Genomic DNA, 21,436 nt, shown 5'->3' on the forward strand with positions numbered 1-21,436 from the left:
TCATTGACTGTCTTAGACTTTGTAATAGGACATCCTGCTCTGTATTTCAATGTCTGCCCCAACTGCCAGTGCTGTATGGCTTGCTACCAAAGCAGTGCTTCTAACAAGTCTAATTAGCCAAGTAGCCTAACTCTAAGACACCTCACAAGCCACAGGCAAGTCTATACATGAAATGTTGTTAAATCAACTGCCCACCTTCAGTTCAACAAGTGGTGGCAGAGGGGGCAGGGTCAATTGGGACAATATGACATATAACGAACTACATTGAGGAAAATAGTTTTTCTAGGAATGATATACACAGCAGGACCTCTGAGGTTTCCTAGAAAGAGCCAGTGTACCTGTAAAACATCTTGCTTGAGTTGCATGATATCAGTGTGGATGAGAATATCTGAATTCTAGCCCTAGTTGTGAAAATAGCTAGTTCGTAATTTAGGCAAAATTTTAAAATATTCTTTGTCTTACTGTTTTCACTTTCTCTTGAAAGTTAGATGAGACAGTAATTAGTGTCTCTTAAAGCCCCAGAATTCTGTGATTTGAGTTGGAATAAGAACCCAAAGGTAATGAATTCATGATTCTCTGAAAGAAATGAGGTGAGGGTCTGTGGGTGTCCCTTTTTTTACCTGGAAAAGCAAAGGAGAGCATCACTTTGACAGAGTCTCATCATCCTTCAAGGTGGTGGGGAGGAGTTAGGGGAGTCACTTTTAGGGTTTGAGAAACAGGAATTAGTCATAGTATGATGGTAACTACAAGCGTGGTCTGGTCAGAACTTTAGGCAAGTTCCTGTTATGGTCTGTGGTCTTAGGAACCCATGAGTCCATCTGGAGTCCTTATTACTGCAGTCCTATCTTGAAACTGATCAGTCTGAACGATCACTTGCTCCTTGACAGTTCTTGTTTCAGATCATAGTAAAACATGACCAAAGGAAGACACTGCACCTATATAAATTGTTGAGTAGAGAGATTATTTATGAAATGTAAATGCTCTGAGATTCAAACTCTAAAGCCTGAAGCTGAGCTATCGAGGAAAGTCCCAAGTCCTAAACACATCCTCTTCCTCATGATCGTGTTTTATTTTCTTCTCAAACTTACTGTTATCTAAATCCCTTCTACTTCTTGTTTCATGTGTATCTTCCTCAATACCAGAGTGTAAGCTTCATGAAAATGGAACCTTTTTAGTTTTGGTCTGCTCTGCATCCCTGTGCTTACTCGGTGTCTGGCACAAAGTAGGTCTTCAGTGAGTATTTGTAATTCCATGAACAAAAAGTCTTTCAGGTGAGATGAGGAAGAAAAGATTAGGGAGAGAACACTGGTCTTCACATCTGCTTATACCAACTGAACAGAAATAAATGAGCCTTAAATTAACACACAAATTGAGCAGCTTCACACTGAGCCATGCAGACTTTCTGACAAAATAATTTGTTTTGTGTTTTTTTTTCTTTTTGAGGGAATATACCCCAAAGAGAAGACATGAAAATTTCGTGGGAATATAAACTGATAAGATATGCCCATTTTGAATCTATCCACACACACATACACAGAGCATTCTCAAGCAAATACAAGAGTCTGAATATAACTTTATTCATTGAACTATAAGCCATAAACATAAGAAGTCTAATGTGGGAATTTTTGCTTCAATGCATTTAAAACTGTAACAGGGAAAGAAAAGCCACAAAATTCCTAATACCTTAAAGAAGAAGAATTTTTTTAAGAAATAAAAAAGTTTTCTGGATATTCTTAATACAATTAAAGAACATATGGACTTATGGACTCCAGGGGGAGAAAAATACAATGGGGAAATTAATGAGGTTAAAGAAGAGATGAATCTTATCAGAAAAGAAAAGAAAAACAAGAATATATATATATATATATATATATAGTTCAGGAGAAAAACCAAAGAAAACAATCAAGTTATTTTAGAAATAAAATCCAAATTTGAAGGAGAAGGAATAAAATGCATACTTCTGAAATCTGTCAATGGAATGAAGTTGGTATGAGAAAATAATATGGAACCCAAGGTAGAAAGACACAGAAAAAGGCAAAAGGAAAAATAAATTAAAATATGGAGATCAGACAATGAAGACCACAAGTGCCGATAATTGTCTAAAGAGAGAAACAAAACTCAAAAATTTAATTAAAAATTTCTTGATTTGAAGAAAACTTGAGTATATAGATTAAAAGACATATCTTGATGAGGTTATTGATTTTCAAGGCAAAAATATATACGTGCACATGTGTGAGTATGTGTGTGTGTGTATGATCATGGCGGGAAAAAAAAAAACAATGAGTCATCTCAGATAGAAAAATATTAAGTGGTCTTAGATTTTACATAGAAGTCAATACTAAAAGAGAGAAACAATGTTCAGACTTGCAGTTTAGGAGGAGAAATGAGAATTGGGAATTTTATCAATAACCTCAGACATACAGATGACACCACCCTTATGGCAGAAACTGAAGAAGAACTAAAGAGCCTCTTGAAAGTGAAAGAGGAGAGTGAACAAATTGGCTTAAAGCTCAGGGCAAGGGCAGGATGATATGAGAGAATGGCATTGAAACATATAAAATATCATATGTGAAACGAATCGCCAGTCCCGGTTTGATGTATGATATAGGGTGCTCGGGGCTGGTGCACTGGGATGACCCAGAGGGATGGGATGGGGAGAACATGTACACTCATGGCGGATTCAAGTCAATGTATGGCAAAACCAATACAATATTGTAAAGTAAAATAAATAAATTAATTAAAAAAAAAAAAACCCTCAACATTCAAAAAACAAAGATCATGGCATCCGGTCCCATCACTTCATGGTAAATAGATGGGGAAACAGTGGAAACAGTGAGAGATTTTATTTTTCTGGGCTCCAAAATCACTGCAGATGGTGACTGCAGACATGAAATTAAAAGACACTTACTCCTTGGCAGGAAAGTTATGACCAACCTAGATAGCATATTCAAAAGCAGAGACATTATTTTGTCAACAAAGGTCCATCTAGTCAAGGCTATAGTTTTTCCAGTAGTCATGTATGGATGTGAGAGTTGGACTGTAAAGAAAGCTGAGCACAGAAGAATTGACGCTTTTGAACTGTGGTGTTGGAGAAGACTCTTGAGAGTCCCTTGGACTGCAAGGAGATCCAACCAGTTCATCCTAAAGGAGATCAGTCCTGGGTGTTCATTGGAAGGACTGATGCTGAAGTTGAAACTCCAATACTTTGGCCACCTGATGTGAAGAGCTGACTCATTTGAAAAGACCCTGATGGTGGGAAAGATTGAGGGCAGGAGGAGAAGGGGACGACAGAGGATGAGATGATTGGATGGCATCACCAACACAATGGACATGGGTTTGGGTGGACTCCGGGAGTTGATGATGGACAGGGAGGCCTGGTGTGCTGCAGTTCATGGGGTCGCAAAGGGTCGGACATGACTGAGCAACTGAACTGAACTGAACTGAACTGATATAAAATCAAAAAGACATTTTCAAATGTGCGAGGATTTAAAGAACTTAGTTCTCGTTAACCCCTCTTGAAAAATTACTTGATGACAAACACTACCCCAGCAGAGATAAGAATCAATATAAAAGACACAAAATGAAGAAACCATGATATGAAAAGTGAATACTGAATCTATTCACATCCGTAGGTCTCAGCCTTGTCTGCATATTAGATTGATGTTGATGCATGGAAGAACCATCACAATATTATAAAGTAATTATCTTCCAATTAAAAATTAAATTAAATTTAAAAAGAGTCACCTAGGAATATTGAAAAAGATACTTTACTAAGCTCTCTCCAGACCAGTTTAGTTCAGAATCTTTCAGATGAGGCCTCATAATCCTTTTTTTTTTTTTTTTAACACATCCTCAGTTGACAATATTATACAAATAGGGTTGAAAATCACTGATTAAGACAAAAATAAAGGCTAGGCAATATAAGAGTTATGGCTACAGAATAGAAAGCAACTATTATAAATGCTAAAACAGTAAAAGGTGACAAAGGTCCAGCTAGTCAAAACTGTTTTTTCCAGTAGTTGTGTATGAATGTGAGAGTTGGGCCATAATGACAGCTAAGAACCAAAGAATTGATGCTTTTATACTGTGATGTTGGAGAAAACTCTTGAGAGTCCCTTGAACTGCAAGGAGATTCAACCAGTCAATCCTAAAGGAAATCAATCCTGAATATTCATTGGAAGGACTGACGCTGAAGCTGAAACTCTAGTACTTTGGCCACCTGATATGAAGAACTTGACTCCATTGGAAAAGACCCTGATGCTGGGAAAGATTGGAGGCAGGAGGAGAAGGGGACAACAGAGGATGGGATGGTTGGATGGCATCACTGACTCGATGGACATGAGTTTGAGCAAGTTCCGGGAGTCGGTGATGGACAGGGAAGCCTGGTGTGCTGAGGTCCATAGGGTCGCAAAGAATTGGACACAATGGAGTGAATGAACTTAACTGAACTGAAAACAGTTAAAAAAAAAACATGTAACAAAGAAAAATCAGTCAGAGGGAATAGAGGAAATAAAAAAAAAAAAACAATTTTCTTCTTGTTTCATAATGGAGGACAAAAATCCATGTGGTAATTTAGAAAAATTAATGACAGATTCAAGAGTTTTCATTTTGCAAATAATTTCTGAATACTTTTGTCGACTGCAACTCATCACTAATGGATTATAATTCACTAGCAGTCCATAAAAAATCAGTAAAGTTCAAGGTTCCCATAGGATAGAATAAGTAAATTCTTCAGACAAACAAGTGTAAAGTTTAAGACTAGGAAAAGAGAAATAATAGGGAAAATAAGTCTGTGTGTTTATGTGACTGCAATTGATCAGAAAGTGGGGAAAGAAGACTCTTATAAACCATAAGTGTAAGTGCAAATTGGTTGAAACTTTTTGAAGAACACATAGCGTTATATATCATTATTTGAATGCTTATATAGCAGTTCCAGAAATCCCACTTGTAAGAATTTATCCTAAGAAATGTATTGACAAAGCACAATGATATATACACAGAACTGTGTATAGAGCCTTATTCAAAATTATAAAATGATAGCAACCTAAAGTTCCATAAAGGGGAACAGCTTAAATGTGTTACAGTAAATTCATACTGTGGGATGCTTTGTGGTTGTTAAAAATAACCAAACAATATTTACCCTAAAATATCAAATTTTAAATTTAAAAGAGTTGCTTTTATGCATGTAAATTATACCTCAATAAAACTTATTTTTTAAGTGACTGAGATAGATCCTTAAGTAATAACATAGAATGATGGTCATGATATTTTGCTAATTGGAAAAATCAGCTGGTAGACCAGTACATATCTTGTGCTCCCATGCATATATGTGAGTTTTTCTATGCATTTATTTGTGTTGATAAGGCTGAGTGTTCCTACACATAGAAAAGATCTAGAAAGTATCACCAAATTATCAACAGAGGTAACCTCTGGAAAATAAAAATAGAGGAAATGGGAAAAGATACTGATATCAACTAACTCTTTTTTGCTTTCAGTTCCAGTATCTCGTCCTGTTCTCACGCTCAGGGCTCCCAGGGCCCAGGCTGTGGTGGGAGACTTGGTGCAGCTTCACTGTGAGGCTCAGAGAGGCTCTCCCCCGATCCTGTACCAGTTTTATCATGAGGATGTCACCCTGGGGAGCAGCTCAAGTCCCTCTGGAGGGGGTGCTTCCTTCAACCTCGTTCTGAAGACAGAGCATTCTGGGAACTACTTCTGTGAGGCCAACAATGGCCAGGGGGTCCAGCGCAGTTACACAATGTCACTCAGTGTCAAAGGTAAGTGGACCCAACTACAGCACAACCAGAGACAGACCATCTCCCCCACCTTTCCCAGTAGCCGAGACTGAAGGTACCCCAGGGACACTTGCTGTGGGACATCATTGCTAGCCTGCTGTCTACACAGCCTCCATCTGAGAGTTCTGTATTCTACATTTTTAGGAACTTGAGCCTTCCTTTTGCTTGCTTTGCCTCTCCTGGTAGCAACACTGCAGCCATTGTGACCCAATGTATCTCAATGTAGGAATAAAGGCTTTTCAAATGCAAGTTGCATCCTGGCCAACAATGATCATCAAAAAAAAGTTTGAAAGAAATTATAAAGTCCAACCTGTCTCAGTTCAGTTCAGTCGCTCAGTCGTATCTAACTCTTTGTGACCCCATGAATCACAGCACACCAGGCCTCCCTGTCCATCACCAACTCCCGAAGTTCACTCAGACTCACATCCATCGAGCAGACGTGCATGCCTCCACTCGAGACGAGGACTGACTCCTAGTCAATGATGCCATCCAGCCATCTCATCCTCTGTCATCCCTTTCTCCTTCTGCCCCCAATCCCTCCCAGCATCAGAGTCTTTTCCAATGAGTCAACTCTTCGCATGAGGTGACCAAAGTACTGGAGTTTCAGTTTTAGCATCATTCCTTCCAAAGAAATCCCAGGGCTGATCTCCTTTAGAATGGACTGGTTGGATCTCCTTGCAGTCCAAGGGACTCACAAGAGTCTTCTCCAACACCACAGTTCAAAAGCATCAACTCTTTGGCGCTCAGCTTTCTTCACAGTCCAACTCTCACATCCATACATGACCACGGGAAAAACCATAGCCTTGACAAGACGGACCTTTTTTGGCAAAGTAATGTCTCTGCTTTTCAATATGCTATCTAGGTTGGTCATAACTTTCCTTCCAAGGAGTAAGCATCTTTTAATTTCATGGCTGCAGTCAGAAGAGATTAGTTGGGGTTTCCTCTGTCTGTCACACCTCACTTCAGTACTCTTGCCTGGAAAATCCCATGGACGGAGGAGCCTGGTAGGCTGCAGACCATGCGGTTGCTAAGACTCGGAAACGACTGAGCGACTTCACTTTCACTTCTCACTTTCATGCATTGGAGAAGGAAATGGCAACCCACTCCAGTGTTCTTGCCTGGAAAATCCCAGGGACAGAGGAGCCTGGTGGGCTGCCGTCTATGGGGTCTCACAGAAGTGGACACGACTGAAGTGACTTAGCAGCAGCAGCAGCAACTATCTGTCAATCAATAATAAGGCCAACTCATTCTTTCACGGGCTCATAAATTTTGCTCTAGCCTCTCCTGCCACTGTCCTAGGGCAGCTCAGATCCTCACCCTGAACTCCTGCGAAAAGGCTTCTCAACACCATTCTCCTGAATTCTCTCTTACCTGTCATTCAGCAGTAGCACTCTCTCCCACCTGCCCATCATGGGCTGGCCTCCTAGTCATGCCCGCTTTCAGTGCAAGCTTAACACCACTCTCATAGTCTTCCACTGTACACTCTGTCATCATTCTATGACTGTAATGTCCACATGGATGACCCACTCAACACCACAGCTTGTCATCCTTCCCACGACTCTCATCCACTCCCCTGTATACACACTACTCCAATTACCTGACCACAGCCTTCTATCCTTCTGCTTGTTTCTTCAACTCCTCTAATCACTATTGTCCTCAGACCTCAACAGAACTCCCAGTTCATTAACACCTCTACTTCCTCCCAGACAATCACACCCTTGGCTCCCAACCACCCTATTGGGTGTTTGTCTTTGTATCCATCCAGTAACTTATCCTTCCTCTTCCTAAGGTACAGAAGACTGCTTCCTATAAAAGGTGAAAATCTCCACCTCATTTCTATAATAGCATCCTTGCTTACATTCTCAGACAATCTGAACAACTTTCTCTCTTACGTCCCTTAACACCTACTCTACAGGATCCTTCCTATTGAGTTTAACATGCTATAGCTCCCCCATGTCTAAGGGGGGGAAAAAACCAATTTGATCTCATTTATGCCTCCAGTTGGGCTTCCCAGGTGGTAAAGAATCTGCCTGCTGATGCAAGAGACACAAAAGATGTGAGTTTGGTCCCTGGGTCAGGAAGATCCTCTATAGTAGGAAATGGCAACCCATTCCAGCATTCTTGCCTGGGAAAATCTATGTACAGAGAAGCCTGGCAGGCTACAGTCCATGGGGCCACAGAGCTGGACACGACTGAGCAACCGAGTACACATCCCTACAGCCACTGTTCTCTTATGACTAAATTTCCAAAAGGAGAGTCAGTTGCACAGGTTGCCTCCATTTCCTTTTTACCCACTAGGATTAAACCTTGGTTTCTTCTGAACTTTATACCAAAATTATTCTTACAAAAGTCACCAATGACCTCCATGCCTTTAAATCCAATGGCCATTTTCCAATCCTCACCTTACTTGATCTCTCAGAAACAGTCCATGTTGTTTATCTTTTTATCCTTCTGGAAACCATCCCTTCCTTGTCTTCAATGACTTCACTGTCTCCCGGCTCTCCTCTCTCTGCCACTCCCTCTCAGTCTCCTTTACTAGCTCCTCACATTATAGATGAACTAAGCATTGGTGTGTTCCAGAACTTTGTCTGGCATGTATCCTCTTGTCTTATATATTAATATGTTCTTTCTCTGGGTGATCCTGGCTATGTCATCTCTATAAGTGATTCTTAAACTTTTAACTACAAAACCTCCCACGTGAGTACATGCTTGTGCCATATCTCTTAAAAGTTCATGACCTGAAACACCTCTAAAATACATGGAATTCCCCCCCCCAGACCTGGTCCTCCTTCAAATATCCCCACTTCTGTGAAAGATACCTCCATTCATTCAGATACACAAGGCAAAAATCCAGGAATCTTCCTTGATGTTTCTCTCCCTTGCTCTCCATAGCCAGTTAATCATTAAGTCCTGTTGCTTTTATTTTTTATAAATATTTCTCAGATCTCTTTTTTTCTATCTTTACTGCTGCTATCATAGTTATATCTACCGTCATTTCAATTATTGTAATGCCACTACTCCAGTCTATTTCTAATAACCTTTCCGCTCCAATTTTGTGCCATTATGATCTGTTTTACACACTGATATCAGAATTGTCTTTTTTTTTTTTTTTAAAGACAGGTTTGATCATCTCATGCCTCTGTAGAGAGACACTTACAGATTTCCCATTGCTCTGTGAAGAAGGATCAAAATCCATACCATGGCTTGTGATGCTCTGCCTAGCTCTTCAGCCTCCTATTTCCTGCCACTCTTCAAATGCTTCCCATAGCGCTGCTGTTACCTTACTTCAATAACACAAAAGCTCCAATGTTCTTACCATCTCAGGGCCTTTGCACATACAGTTTCCTCATCTGTGCGGTCCTCAGTCTCTTCTTCACCTGATTAATTCAAATGTCACTTTGTGAGGAAGCATTCCCTGACTAACCCATACTAGATCAACCCCCAGTACTATACATTTCATAGCATCCTATTCTTTATATCAATAAAATAAAAATATTTCTATTTTTATTTAACTGCTTGTTAACATCTCATCTAGATTGTAGTCTTCATAGAGGAGGGCCTGTGTCTTTCTTACTATTGAATCCCCAGTACACTGTCCTGTTCCTAAGGCTTGTTAATTGCTTAATTAATTTCTGATAGATGAATAACTATAAAAATGAGCCAATAATTTGATCAATATCTATTCTCTTTTGGATCTTATTTTTTATGCAGCCAAGGCTCGATTATGTCCCTGGCTATGTAAGCAAGTCTTCCTCGTTCCTCATTTTCTATTGAACTGATTACTTCTTTTGACTACTCTGATACTTGAGTTTTAATTTAATCTTTATTTTCAGATTGCTCAAACATTTTTGAGATTGTGTATTAAGTACTCCCTGCTATTCTTTGGAAGTCTGCATTCAGCTGGATATATCTTTCCTTTTCTCCTTTATCTTTCACTTCTCTTCTTTTCTCAGCTATTTGTAAGGCCTCCTCAGACAATCATTTTGCCTTTTTCATTTCTTTTTCTTGGGGATGGTTTTGATCACCACCTTCTGTACAATATTATGAATCTCTGTCCATAGTTCTTCAGGCACTCTGTCTATCAGACCTAATCCCTTGAATCTATTTGTCACCTCCACTATGTAATCATAAGGGATTTGATTTAGGTCATACATGAATGGTCTAGTGGTTTTCCTTTACTTTCTTCAATTTAAACTTGACTTTTGCAATAAGGAGTTCATGATCTGAGGCACAGTCCACTCCTGGTCTGGTTTCTGCTGACTGCATAGAGCTTCTTCATCTTCAGTTGCAAAGAATATAATCAACCTGATTTCAGTATTGACCATCTGGTGATGTCCATGTATAGAGTTGTCTCTTGTATTGTTGGAAGAGGGTGTTTGCTATGATAGTGTGAAATAGCAATAACTTTAGATATGCAGATGACCCCACCCTTATGGCAGAAAATGAAGAGGAACTAAAGAGCCTCTTGATGAAAGTGAAAGAGGAGAGTGAAAAAGCTGGTTTAAAACTCAACATTCAAAAAACTAAGATCATGGCATCTGGTCCCATCACTTCATGGCAAATAGATGGGGAAACAATGGAAACAGTGAGAGACTTTATTTTTTCAGGCTCCAAGATCGCTGCAGGTGGTGACTGCAGCCATGAAATTAAAAGACATTTGCTCCTTGGAAGAAAAACTATGATAACCTAGACAGCATATTAAAAAGCAGAGACATTACTTTGCCAACAAAGTTCTGTCTAGTCAAAGTTATAGTGTTTCCAGTATTCGTGTATGGATGTGAGAGTTGGACTATAAAGAAAGCTGAGCACTGAAAAATGGATGCTTTTGAACTATGGAGTTGGAGAAGATGTTTGAGAATCCCTTGGACTTCAAGGAGATCCAACCAGTCCACCCTAAAGGAAATCAGTCCTGAATACTCATTGGAAGGACTGATGCTGAGGCTGAAACTCCAATACTTTGGCCACCTGATATGAATAACTGACTCACTGGAAAAGACCCTGATGCTGGGCAAGATTGAAGGCAGGAGGAGAAGGGGATGACAGAGGATGAGATGGTTGGATGGCCTCACTGACTCGATGGACATGAGTTTGAGTAAGCTCCAGGAGTTGGTGACGGACAGGGAAGCTTGGTGTGCCACAGTCCACAGGGCTGCAAAGAGTTGGACACAACTGAGTGACTGAACTGAACTGATTAAGTATTCCAAACTATATAACACTATATACATATATATATATGTAAAACACTACACAAATGATACTATTTCTTCAGATTTGAAGAAATTATAGCTCAGTTCTTAGTGATATCACAAGGTCATTAAAAACTGAGAAAGATATTTTTCTGTTTGAAATGTCTTTTCTATGGTGGAACACATTTAAACAGTAGGAAATGATGGTTAACCCTTTTTCTTCCCTCAGTTCCAGTGTCTCATCCTGTCCTCACCCTCAGGACTCCCAGGGTCCAGGCTGTGGTGGGGGACATACTGGAAATTCACTGTGAGACCCAGAGAGGCTCTCCCCCCATCCAGTACCAGTTTTATCGAGAGAATGTTGCCCTGGGGAGCTGCTCGAGCCTCTCTGGAGGAGGAACATCCTTCAACCTCTCCCTGACCACAGAACATTCTGGAAACTACTCCTGTGAGGCTGACAATGGCCTGGGGGTCCAGCGTAGTGAGGCAGTGTCACTCAATGTCAAAGGTGAGTTGGTCCTGCCCACAAGCATCACAACCAAGGACTGACTGTCTTCTCTCCCTGGCCTCTGAAACAGAGCTCCAGGACTACTGTTTGTTGGGTAACAGCCCAGCGTACTTCCTGCCCACAGAACCTCTAACTGAAGTCTGGGGTCCTTACTGTGGTTACTGTTTAGGAGCCTTGACTTTCCCAACAGCACAGTTAAAGAAGTCTTCTTGAGTGTCATTAAAAAAAAAAAAAAAAAAACCCTCAGTAAAAATGCAAAGAAGGTTTTTAAGAACATAGACTGCATTTTGATCTATGAATATGATACAAAAGGGAAACTAAAGAATTCTAAGTATAGGTTTCTCTGCTCCAAAAATGTTGGGCCAGGTTTTTCTTTCATTGACTCTCAATGAACCTCTACTCTTGAGCTTCTTTCACTACTAGGGATAAATATACCTCACACATCTCCTTTAATCTTTAAGATGAAGAACTGAGTTATAAATGAGATCATTTTTTATCTTCCAGTTTGCAGGAGAGGAAACTGAAGCTTAGAGAGGGGAAGTAATTAGCTTACAGACACACTTAACAATGGTAAAGCCATGTTGAAAAACAAGCCTATCCAACTCTTAAAGTAAATCTACATTATGACACCTCTCATCCCTTTGATGCAATCTCATGCTTTAACAAGACTTTTTAATAATTTATTATTTGAAAGAATACATAAACCTTCATGATAAAAAGAAATCAAACTGTACAAAAGGGACAATATGAAAAGTGAAATTCTCTTTCTACCTGCATGTACACACTTTCATACCTACATGCTTCCAAGACATAACCGCTGTCAGTACTTGCAGGTATATTTTTCTAGAAATATTAAAATATATTATAAAGGCATAGAAATTTTACAAGTAGAATCATACTACATGTATAGTTATGCCGCTTGCATTTTTTACTTAAAAAATTATTTTGGGTATCTTTCATGTTTTATAAGTGAGTTGATTAGATTGTCTCTAGGTTTTAGCAATTGCAAAATATCTACAACAGAAGTATTCGTGCAGATATATTTGCAAATCCTTTTGTAAAAGTGCTTGTTTATTTATGTATATTTGGCTGTGCTGGGTCTTTGTTTCTGTGTGTGGGCTCTAGTTGCAGCAAGCAGGGGCTACTCTCTAGTTGCGGGAGCTCTCATTGTGGTGACCTGTCCTTTTGCAGAGCACAGGCTCTATCTAGAGCACGCAGGCTTCAGAAGTTGTGGTCCACAGGCTCACTCACCCCATGGCATGTGGAACCTATCCCAACCAGGGATCAAATCTGCATCCTCTGTGTTAGCAGACAGATTCTCAACTACTGTCATCACCAGGGAATCTTTCCTTTTCTAAACTGAAGTATAGTTATTTTACAGTGATGTGTTACTTATTTTTTTTAATTTATTTTTTGATTGATGGATAGTTGCTTTACAGAATTTTGTTTTCTGTCAAATGTCAATATAAATCAGCCAGAGGTATACATATATCCCCTCCCTTTTGAACCTCCCTCCCACCTCCCTCCCCACCCCACCCCTCTAGGTTGATGCAGAGCCCCTGTTTGAGTTTCCTGAGCCATACATCAAATTCCTGTTGGCTATCTATTTTACATATGGTAATGTAAGTTTCCATGTTATTTTTTCCATTCATCTCACCCTCTCCTCCCCTCTCCCCATGTCCATAAATCTATTCTCTATGTCTGTTTCTCCATTGCTGCCTTGTAAATAAATTCTTCAGTACCATTTTTCTAGATTATGTATACATACATTAGAATAAGATATTTATCTTTCTCTGTCTGACTTACTTCACTCTGTATAATAGGTTCTAGGTTCATCTACCTCATTAGAAATGACTCAAATGCATTCCTTTTAATGACTAATATTCCATTGTGTATATGTACCACAACTTCTTTATCCATTCATCTGTTCATGGACATCTAGGTTGCTTCCATGTTCTAGCTATTGTAAATAGTGCTGCAATGAACAATGGGAGACATGTGTCTTTTTCAATTTTGATTTTCTCAGAGTATATGCCTCGGAGTGGGATTGCTGGGTCATATGGTTGTTTTATTCCTGGTTTTTAAAGGAATCTCCATACTGTCTTCCATAGTGGCTGTATCAATTTACATTCCCACCAACAGTGCAAGAGCATTCCCTTTTCTCCATAGCCTCTCCAGCATTTATTGTTTGTAGACTTTTGGAGGACGGCCATTCTGACTGGTGTGAGGTGATATCTCATTGTAGTTTTGATTTGCATTTCTCTAATAGTAAGCAATACTAAACATCTTTTCATGTGTTTGTTAGCCATCTGTATGTCTTTGGAGAAATGTCTGTTTAGGTTTTTTTCCCACTTTTTAATTGGGTTGGTTGTTTCTCTGGTATTGAGTTGTATGAACTGCTTGTATATTTTGAAAATTAATCCTTGGTCAGTTGTTTCATTTGCCATTATTTTCTCCCATTCTGAAGGTTGTCTTTTCACCTTGCTTATAGTTTCCTTTGCTATGCAAAACTTTTCAGTTTAATCAGGTCCCGCTTGTTTAATTTTATTTTTATTTACATTACTCTAGGAGGTGGGTCATAGAGGATCTTGCTTTGATTTATGTCACCAAATGTTCTGCCTATGTTTTTCTCTAAGAGTTTTATAGTTTCTGATCTTACATTTAGGTCTGTAATCCATTTTGAGTTTGTCTTTGTGTATGGTGTTAGGAAGTGTTCTAATTTCTTTCTTTTACATGTAGTTGTCCAGTTTTCCCAGCACCATTTATTGAAGAGGCTGTCTTTGCCCTGTTGTATATTCTTGCCTCCTGTGTCAAAAATAAGGTACCCATAGGTGCATGGGTTTATTTCTAGGCTTTCTATCTTGTTCCATTAGTCTATATATATTTTGTGCCAGTACCATATTATCTTGATGACTGTAGCTTTGTAGTATAATCTGAAGTCAGGAAGGTTGATTCCTCCAGCTCCATTCTTCTTTCTCAAGACTGTTTTGACTTTTTGGGGTCTTTTGTGTTTCCATATGAATTGTGAAATTTTTTGTTCTAGCTCTGTGAAAAATGCCATTGTTTATTTAATAGGGATCTTATTGAACCTGTAGATTGTGTTTGGTAGTATAGTCATTTTCACAATATTGATTCTTCCTACCCAGGTACATGGAATATCTCTCCATCTAGTTATGCTACATTTGATTTCTTTCATTCAGTTCAGTTCAGTCGCTCAGTCATGTCCGACTCTTTGCGACCCCATGAATCGCAGCACGCCAGGCCTCCCTGTCCTTCACCAACTCCTGGAGTTCACTCAGACTCACGTCCATCGAGTCAGTGATGCCATCCAGCCACCTCATCCTCTGTCGTCCCTTTCTCCTCCTGCCCCCAATCCCTCCCAGCATCAGAGTCTTTTCCAATGAATCAACTCTTTGCATGAGGTGGCCAAAGTACTGGAGTTTCAGCTTTAGTATCATTCCTTCCAAAGAAATCCCAGGGTTGATCTCCTTCAGAATGGACTGGTTGATCCCCTTGCAGTCCAAGGGACTCTCAAGAATCTTCTCCAACACCCCAGTTCAAAAGCATCAATTCTTTGGCGCTCAGCTGTCTTCACAGTCCAACTCTCACATCCATACATGACCACTGGAAAAACCATAGCCTTGACTAAACTGACCTTAGTCGGCAAAGTAATGTCTCTGCTTTTGAATATGCTATCTAGGTTGGTCATAACTTTCCTTCCAAGGAGTAAGCATCTTAATTTCATGGCTGTAATCACCATCTGCAGTGATTTTGGAGCCCCCCAAAATAAAGTCAGCCACTGTTTCCCCACCTATTTGCCATGAAGTGATGGGACCAGATGCCATGATCTTCATTTTCTGAATGTTGAGCTTTAAGCCAAATTTTCCCCTCTCCTCTTTCACTTTCATCAATAGGCTCTTTAGTTATTCTTCACTTTCTGCCATAAAGGTGGTGTCATCTGCATATCTGAGGTTATTGATATTTCTCCCGGCAATCTTGATTCCAGCTTGTGCTTCTTCCAGCCCAGCGTTTCTCATGATGTACTCTGCATATAAGTTGAACAAGCAGGGTGACAATATACAGCCTTGACGTACTCTTTTTCTTTCATCAGTGTCTTATAATTTTCTGTGTACACTTCTTTCGTCTCCTTAGCTAAGTTTATTCCTAGATTTTTAAAACTTTTTGTTGCAGTGCTGAATGGGATTGATTCATTAATTTCTTTTTCTGATTTTTCATTGTTAGTATATAGAAACACAAGTGGTTTCTGTGTGTTGATTTTGTATCCTGAAACTTTGTGAAATTTACTGATTAGCTCTAGTAATTTTCTGATACTATCCTTAGGGTTTTCTATGTACAGTATCATGTCATCTGCAAACAGTGAGAGCTTTACTTCCTCTTTTCTGATCTAGATTCCTTTTATTTCTTTTTCTTCTTTGATTGCTGTAGCTAGGACTTCCAGAACTATGTTGAATAATAGTGGCGAAAGTGAACACTCGTCTTTTTCCTGATCTAGGGAGAATGCTTTCAGTTTTTCACCATTGAGAGTAATGTTTGCTGTAGGCCTATCATATATGGCCTTTACTGAGGTAGATTTTTTTCTATGCCCATTTTTTGAAGAATTTTAATCATAAACAGGGGCTGAATTTTGTCAAAGGCTTTTTCTGCCTCTATTGAGATTATCATATGGTTTTTATTTTTCAGTTTGTTAATATGGTGCATCACATTGATTGATTTCTGTATATTGAAGAATCCTTGCATCCCTGGAATAAACCCAACTTGATTATGGTGCATGAGCTTTTTGATGTGTTCCTGAATTCTGTTAGCTAAAATTTTGTTGAGGAGTTTTGCATGTATGTTCATCAATGATATTGGCCTATAGTTTTCTTTTTGTGTGTTGTCTTTGTCTGGTTATGGTGTCAGGGTGATGGTGGCCTCGTAGAGTGAGTTTGGAAGTGTTCCTTCCTCTGCAAGATTTTGAAAGAGTTTTAGAAGGATAGGCATTAGCCCTTTTCTAAATGTCTGATAGAATTCTCCTGTGAAGCCATCTGGTCCTGGGCTTTTGGGAGATTTTTGATTACAGCTTCAATTTCAATGCTTGTAATTGGGTTGTTCATAATTTCTACTTCTTCCTGATTCAGTCTTGGAAGATTGAACTTTTCTAAGAATCTGTCCATTTCTCCCAGGCTATCCATTTTACTGCCATATGATTGTTCATAATTGTCTCTTATAATCCTTTGTATTTCTGCATTCTCTGTTGTAACTTCTATTTTTTCATTTCTAATTTTGTTGATTTGATTCTTCTCTCTTTTTTCTTGATGTGTCTGGGTAAAGATTTGTCAATTTTGTTTATCTTCTCAAAGAACCAGCTTTTAGTTTTATTAATCTTTACTATTGTTTCTTTCATTTCTTTTTCATTTATTTCTGCTCAGATCTCTACTAATTTTGGGGTTTCTTTGTTCTTCACTTTCCAGTTGCTTTAGGTGTAAAGTTAGGTTGTCTATTTGATGTTTTTCTTGTTTCTTGAGGCAGGATTGTATTGCTATAAACGTCCCTCTTAGAATGGCTTTTGCTGCATCCCATACGTTTTGATTTGTTGTGTTTTCATTGTCACTTATTTCTAGAAAATTTTTGATTTTCCTTTAGATTTCTCCAGTAACCTGTTGGTTATTTAGAAATGTATTGTTTAATCTCCATGTGTTTGTGTTTTTTACAGTTTTTTTCTTGTAATTGAGACCTAGTCTCATAGCATTGTGGTCAGAGAAGATACCTGATACGATTTCAAATTTCTTAAATTTACTGAAAGTTTGATTTGTGACCCAAGATGTGGTCTATCCTGGAGAATGTTCCATGTGCACTTGAAAAGAATGTGTATTCTTCTGCATTTGGGTGGAATGTGCTGAAGACATCAAGGAGACCCATCTCATCTAATGCATCATTTAAGACTTGTGTTTCCTTATTGCTTTTCTGTTTTGATGATCTGTCCATTGGTGTGAGGGCATGTTAAAATCTCCTAGTATTATTGTGTTACTGTCAATTTCTCCTTTTATGTATATTAGCATTTGTGTTATGTATTGAAGTGCTCATATATTGGGTGCACAGATATTTACAATTGTTATGTCTTCCTCTTGGATTGATCTCTTGATCATTAAGTAGTGTCCTTCCTTATCTCTTGTAATCTTCTTTATTTTAAAGTCTATTTTGTCTGATATGAGGATTGCTACTCCAGCTTTCTTTTGCTTCCCATTTTCATGGAATATATTTTTCCACCTTCTCACTTTCAGTCTGTAAGTGTCTTTAGGTCTGAAGTGGGTTTCTTGTAGATAGCATATATATGGGTCTTGTATTTTTATCCATTCAGCCAGTCTGTGTCTTTTGGTGGGAGCATTTAATCCATTAATATTTAAAGTAATTATTGATATGTATGTTCCTATTGCCATTTTCTTAATTGTTTCAGGTTGATTTTGTAGATCTTTTTCTTCTCACCTCCCTAGGATGCCCTCCAACACTGTGCTGGTCTCTGGACCTGCTGTGGGGGCATCTAAGATTCTAATCTGGTCCTACTTCTGTGTGTTCTTGCCTCCAATGTCCACACCTATCAGAACTAGTGTGTTTTCTTTTGTGGGTGCTCTCAATGTCCTTTTATATATTCCATAGACACAGAGTCTGCCTAGTTGATCATATGGATTTAATCTTCAGCTTGTACAGCTGGTGGGAAGGTTTTGGGTCTTCTTCCTTAGCCACACTGCCCCTGGGTTTCAACTGTGGCTTTATTTCCACTTCTGATGTGAGCCGTCCACTGGGGTTTGTTCCTGAGGCTGCCCTGGAGGACTTGGGCCTGCCCCAGTGAGGGCTAGAAGTGGAGGTGGTGCAGCTGCTTGAGTTGCAGGGGTTCTGGCAGCACCAGGTACTCAGGGGAGTTGGCAGCTATGGCAGCAGGAAATACAGTGCTCTAGAAGGGTATGGCAACCAGTATTGGCCAATACGTTCCAGTATTCTTGTCTGGAGAATCCCCTGACAGAGAAGAGTTGGACACAACTGAAGCAACCCTGCGTGCATAGATGCAAGATTTTGTTTGTTTTTTTTGTTGTTGTTGTTTTGTTTTTGCCTATGGCAGCTTTGCCCCAGTGAGGCTTGAGTGTGAAGGTGGTGCAGCTGCTTGACTTGTGGGGACCCTGGCGGCACCAAGTGTGTACGGGACATGGACTGCCTCCGCCATGGGAGTTATGGCCCTATAAGAGTCTTTTTTCAGGCCTCTTGTAGCTGGCGGTCAGAAGGCCTTTTTGACTAGTCTTTCTCCATAGCTCTGCCTGTTCAGGCACTTAGAGGGATCCCTTGCCTGGGATCCTTCTCTGTTGCTTGTGTGTCTGACACATAGAGGCCCTCCCTTGACTGGGTTCCTACTCTGTAGATCAGTGTATCAGGCACTTTAAGGGGCACCCTGGGTGGGGTCCTACTCTAGTTCAGTTCATCAGGCATTTGATGGGCCAGTCTCTCTATTGTTTAGCTGCAGATGCTGGCATGTAGGGAGAGAAAGGGTATGGTGATGACTCCACCCCCTAAGTGTGACTTGCCTTGCTTCCATGGCTGTCCGGCTTTCCTCCACAGGCATTTCCCACCATAATCTCCTCCCTCAAATCCCCTCGATCCGTTTCTCCACAGTCAACAGCAGCCCTCGCCCTGGGATTTCTTCACAATCCCTACACTTCAGCTCCCAGTTGCTGTACCTTCCAGGGGAGCTGTGTCCCTGTCCAGGGTATATATGGCTGCGGCAAGGACTCTCCGATTCTCACTCTATTTAGGCTGCTACAGATCAGCTGTTTCCCTCTCAGCCTTAAATGCTTCTCCTCTGACTCAGTCATTGCCCCAGTGTGGGGACTGGACCCCTGTTTCAGTTCCCCCACCTAGGATGGCAGGTCCAGTCCTAGTAACACTCCTGTTTTTCCCCCTAGTTCCTTCATCCTACCGAGTTTTGTGTGGTTCTATATATTCTTTTTGCTGGTCAGGTATTCCTGTCTACTCTCAGCTGGTGTTTTGCGTGCACTTCTGTGTCTGAAGTGTATTCCTGATGTATCCATGGAAAGAGATGTACTCCATGTTCACCTACTCCTCTCCCATCTTGTTCTCCCATGTTAGTCATGTTAGTAGCCCTAAAGAAAATAGTCTTATAAGTATATTTGCTGGGTCAAAATTTAAGTGCATTTTCAATTTGGTCAATACTGCCAAAGCTCCATTCAAGAAAGTGACTCAAATATGCATTACCACCAAGAGCTTATCAAGGTGCCTGTTAATCCACAACTCCATCATAATTATCTGCCTGTGTTAATCTTTGCTGGACAAGATTGTCCACACTCTGGACAAGGAGTGTCCTTAAATACCCAACCTGATGGGTATTTTGTTTGTAAACAGTTAATAAGTAATGAGGAAGATAATATTTTTATATATTTATTGGCTATTTGAAGTTTCTAGTGGCTCATAGCCTTTTCACAGTTTCCTGTTGTATATTTTTGTGCCTTGAAAGCTGTTTGTGGATTCACATCACTAGCTTTGTCTGTCATACATGTTTTCAACCCGTTTTCCTAGGTTGCAAACTGACTTTTATTATTTGTTTACATTATTTTTTGTTCCTTTATAAATATATTGGTATTAGGACCTTCTATTGACTTTTTTGTTTTCCCCCAGTTCCAGTGTCTCGCCCTGTCCTCACCCTCAGGACCGCCAGAGCCCAGGTTGTGGTGGGCGATGTATTAGAACTTCGCTGTGAGGCCCAGAGAGGCTCTCCCCCGATCCTGTACTGGTTTTATCACAATAATGTCACCCTGGAGACCAGCACGTCTCACTCTGGACAAGGGGTGTCCTTAAACCTCTCGCTGACTGCAGCTCATTCTGGGACCTACTCCTGTGAGGCTGACAATGGCCTGGGTCCCCAGCACAGTGAGGCAGTGACACTTTCTGTCATGGGTAAGTTTTCCATGCCCAGGCCACAGGGCATGAAGAACAAAAAAATGTCCTCTAAGGATGCTCTGAGTGCCCTCTCAATAGTTGACTAGGGTGGTGCCTCTCAGGAACAGGTACACAAAGCTGGAAGCATTCCAAGTTGTTATTTTCAGGAGTGTTTCTGAGAGCATGTAATTTGGATGGGAAAAGAGAGCCAAAGAGGACCACTGAGTTTACTGTTTATCAGTTACTATCATCCATCCTGACCCTCAACCCTCTCATCAGCCACAGATGTAATCTTCCCCACAAAGACAAGAGCCATTTCCTGTGCCACATCTATACCTGCTTAGTCTCAAGTGCCCTTGGTTCATCCTCTCTCCCAGGCATCAGCTTCAGGGGTCAGGAAGTTCAAGACCACACGCCTCTACCTCTGGCTCATGCCTGGCGTCTCCCCCTCAGGGCTGACGGGGAGCAAAAGCAGCCTTATTGCCACCAGCGTCACCGGGGGACTGCTCAGCATGATGGCCATTGCTGCCGTGGCACTGCTGTTCCACTGCTGGCTCCTGAGAAGGGCAGGTGGGTGACTCCCCGGCTAACCTTCGCTTGAGTCCTTGTCCTTCCCATCTCTGTTCCTTTAGGCTCATGCTGCCTTTGGAACCACCCCCAAGCTCTCAACAGCTCATTTCTGCACAATTCCACAGCTCCTACCTTCCCCTCTAGATCCTCCAGGATTTGTCTTCTTCAAATGCCAAGTTGCCGAAACAGCCCTTTTGGGTGGAAGTTGCTTTTACAAGATGTAGTTTATCCAATGTGACAAATTGCAGTGTATCTCCATTTCTACCCTTGAAAGACTCCCAAGGAACAAGAATAGAAGAAGAAAAACTCTGAGAAATAGGAGCAAGAACAGAAATCAAATGAAATTTTGACAACATTAATTTTGTAAATGTATGGTACTTTCATAGTAGATAAGTCTCTTTTCCCACATCCGTCTATTGACCATTGTTCTTCACAAACTC

General features: G+C 40.3%; 1 protein-coding gene across 1 annotated transcript in view; it reads left to right on the forward strand.

Moving 5' to 3' along the window:
* The window catches only part of FCRL5 (Fc receptor like 5), a 120,429-nt gene that overhangs the window by 94,571 nt on the left and 4,422 nt on the right, over positions 1–21,436 (forward strand). Inside the window, exons 9-12 of the mRNA XM_068994108.1 lie at positions 5,496–5,774; positions 11,208–11,486; positions 20,166–20,444; positions 20,880–20,996. Coding sequence (XP_068850209.1) covers positions 5,496–5,774; positions 11,208–11,486; positions 20,166–20,444; positions 20,880–20,996 — 954 coding nt within the window. The remainder of the gene's footprint in view (positions 1–5,495; positions 5,775–11,207; positions 11,487–20,165; positions 20,445–20,879; positions 20,997–21,436) is intronic.

Source organism: Capricornis sumatraensis, chromosome 2 (genome assembly GCF_032405125.1).
Source record: "Capricornis sumatraensis isolate serow.1 chromosome 2, serow.2, whole genome shotgun sequence".
Classification (NCBI taxonomy): domain Eukaryota; kingdom Metazoa; phylum Chordata; class Mammalia; order Artiodactyla; family Bovidae; genus Capricornis; species Capricornis sumatraensis.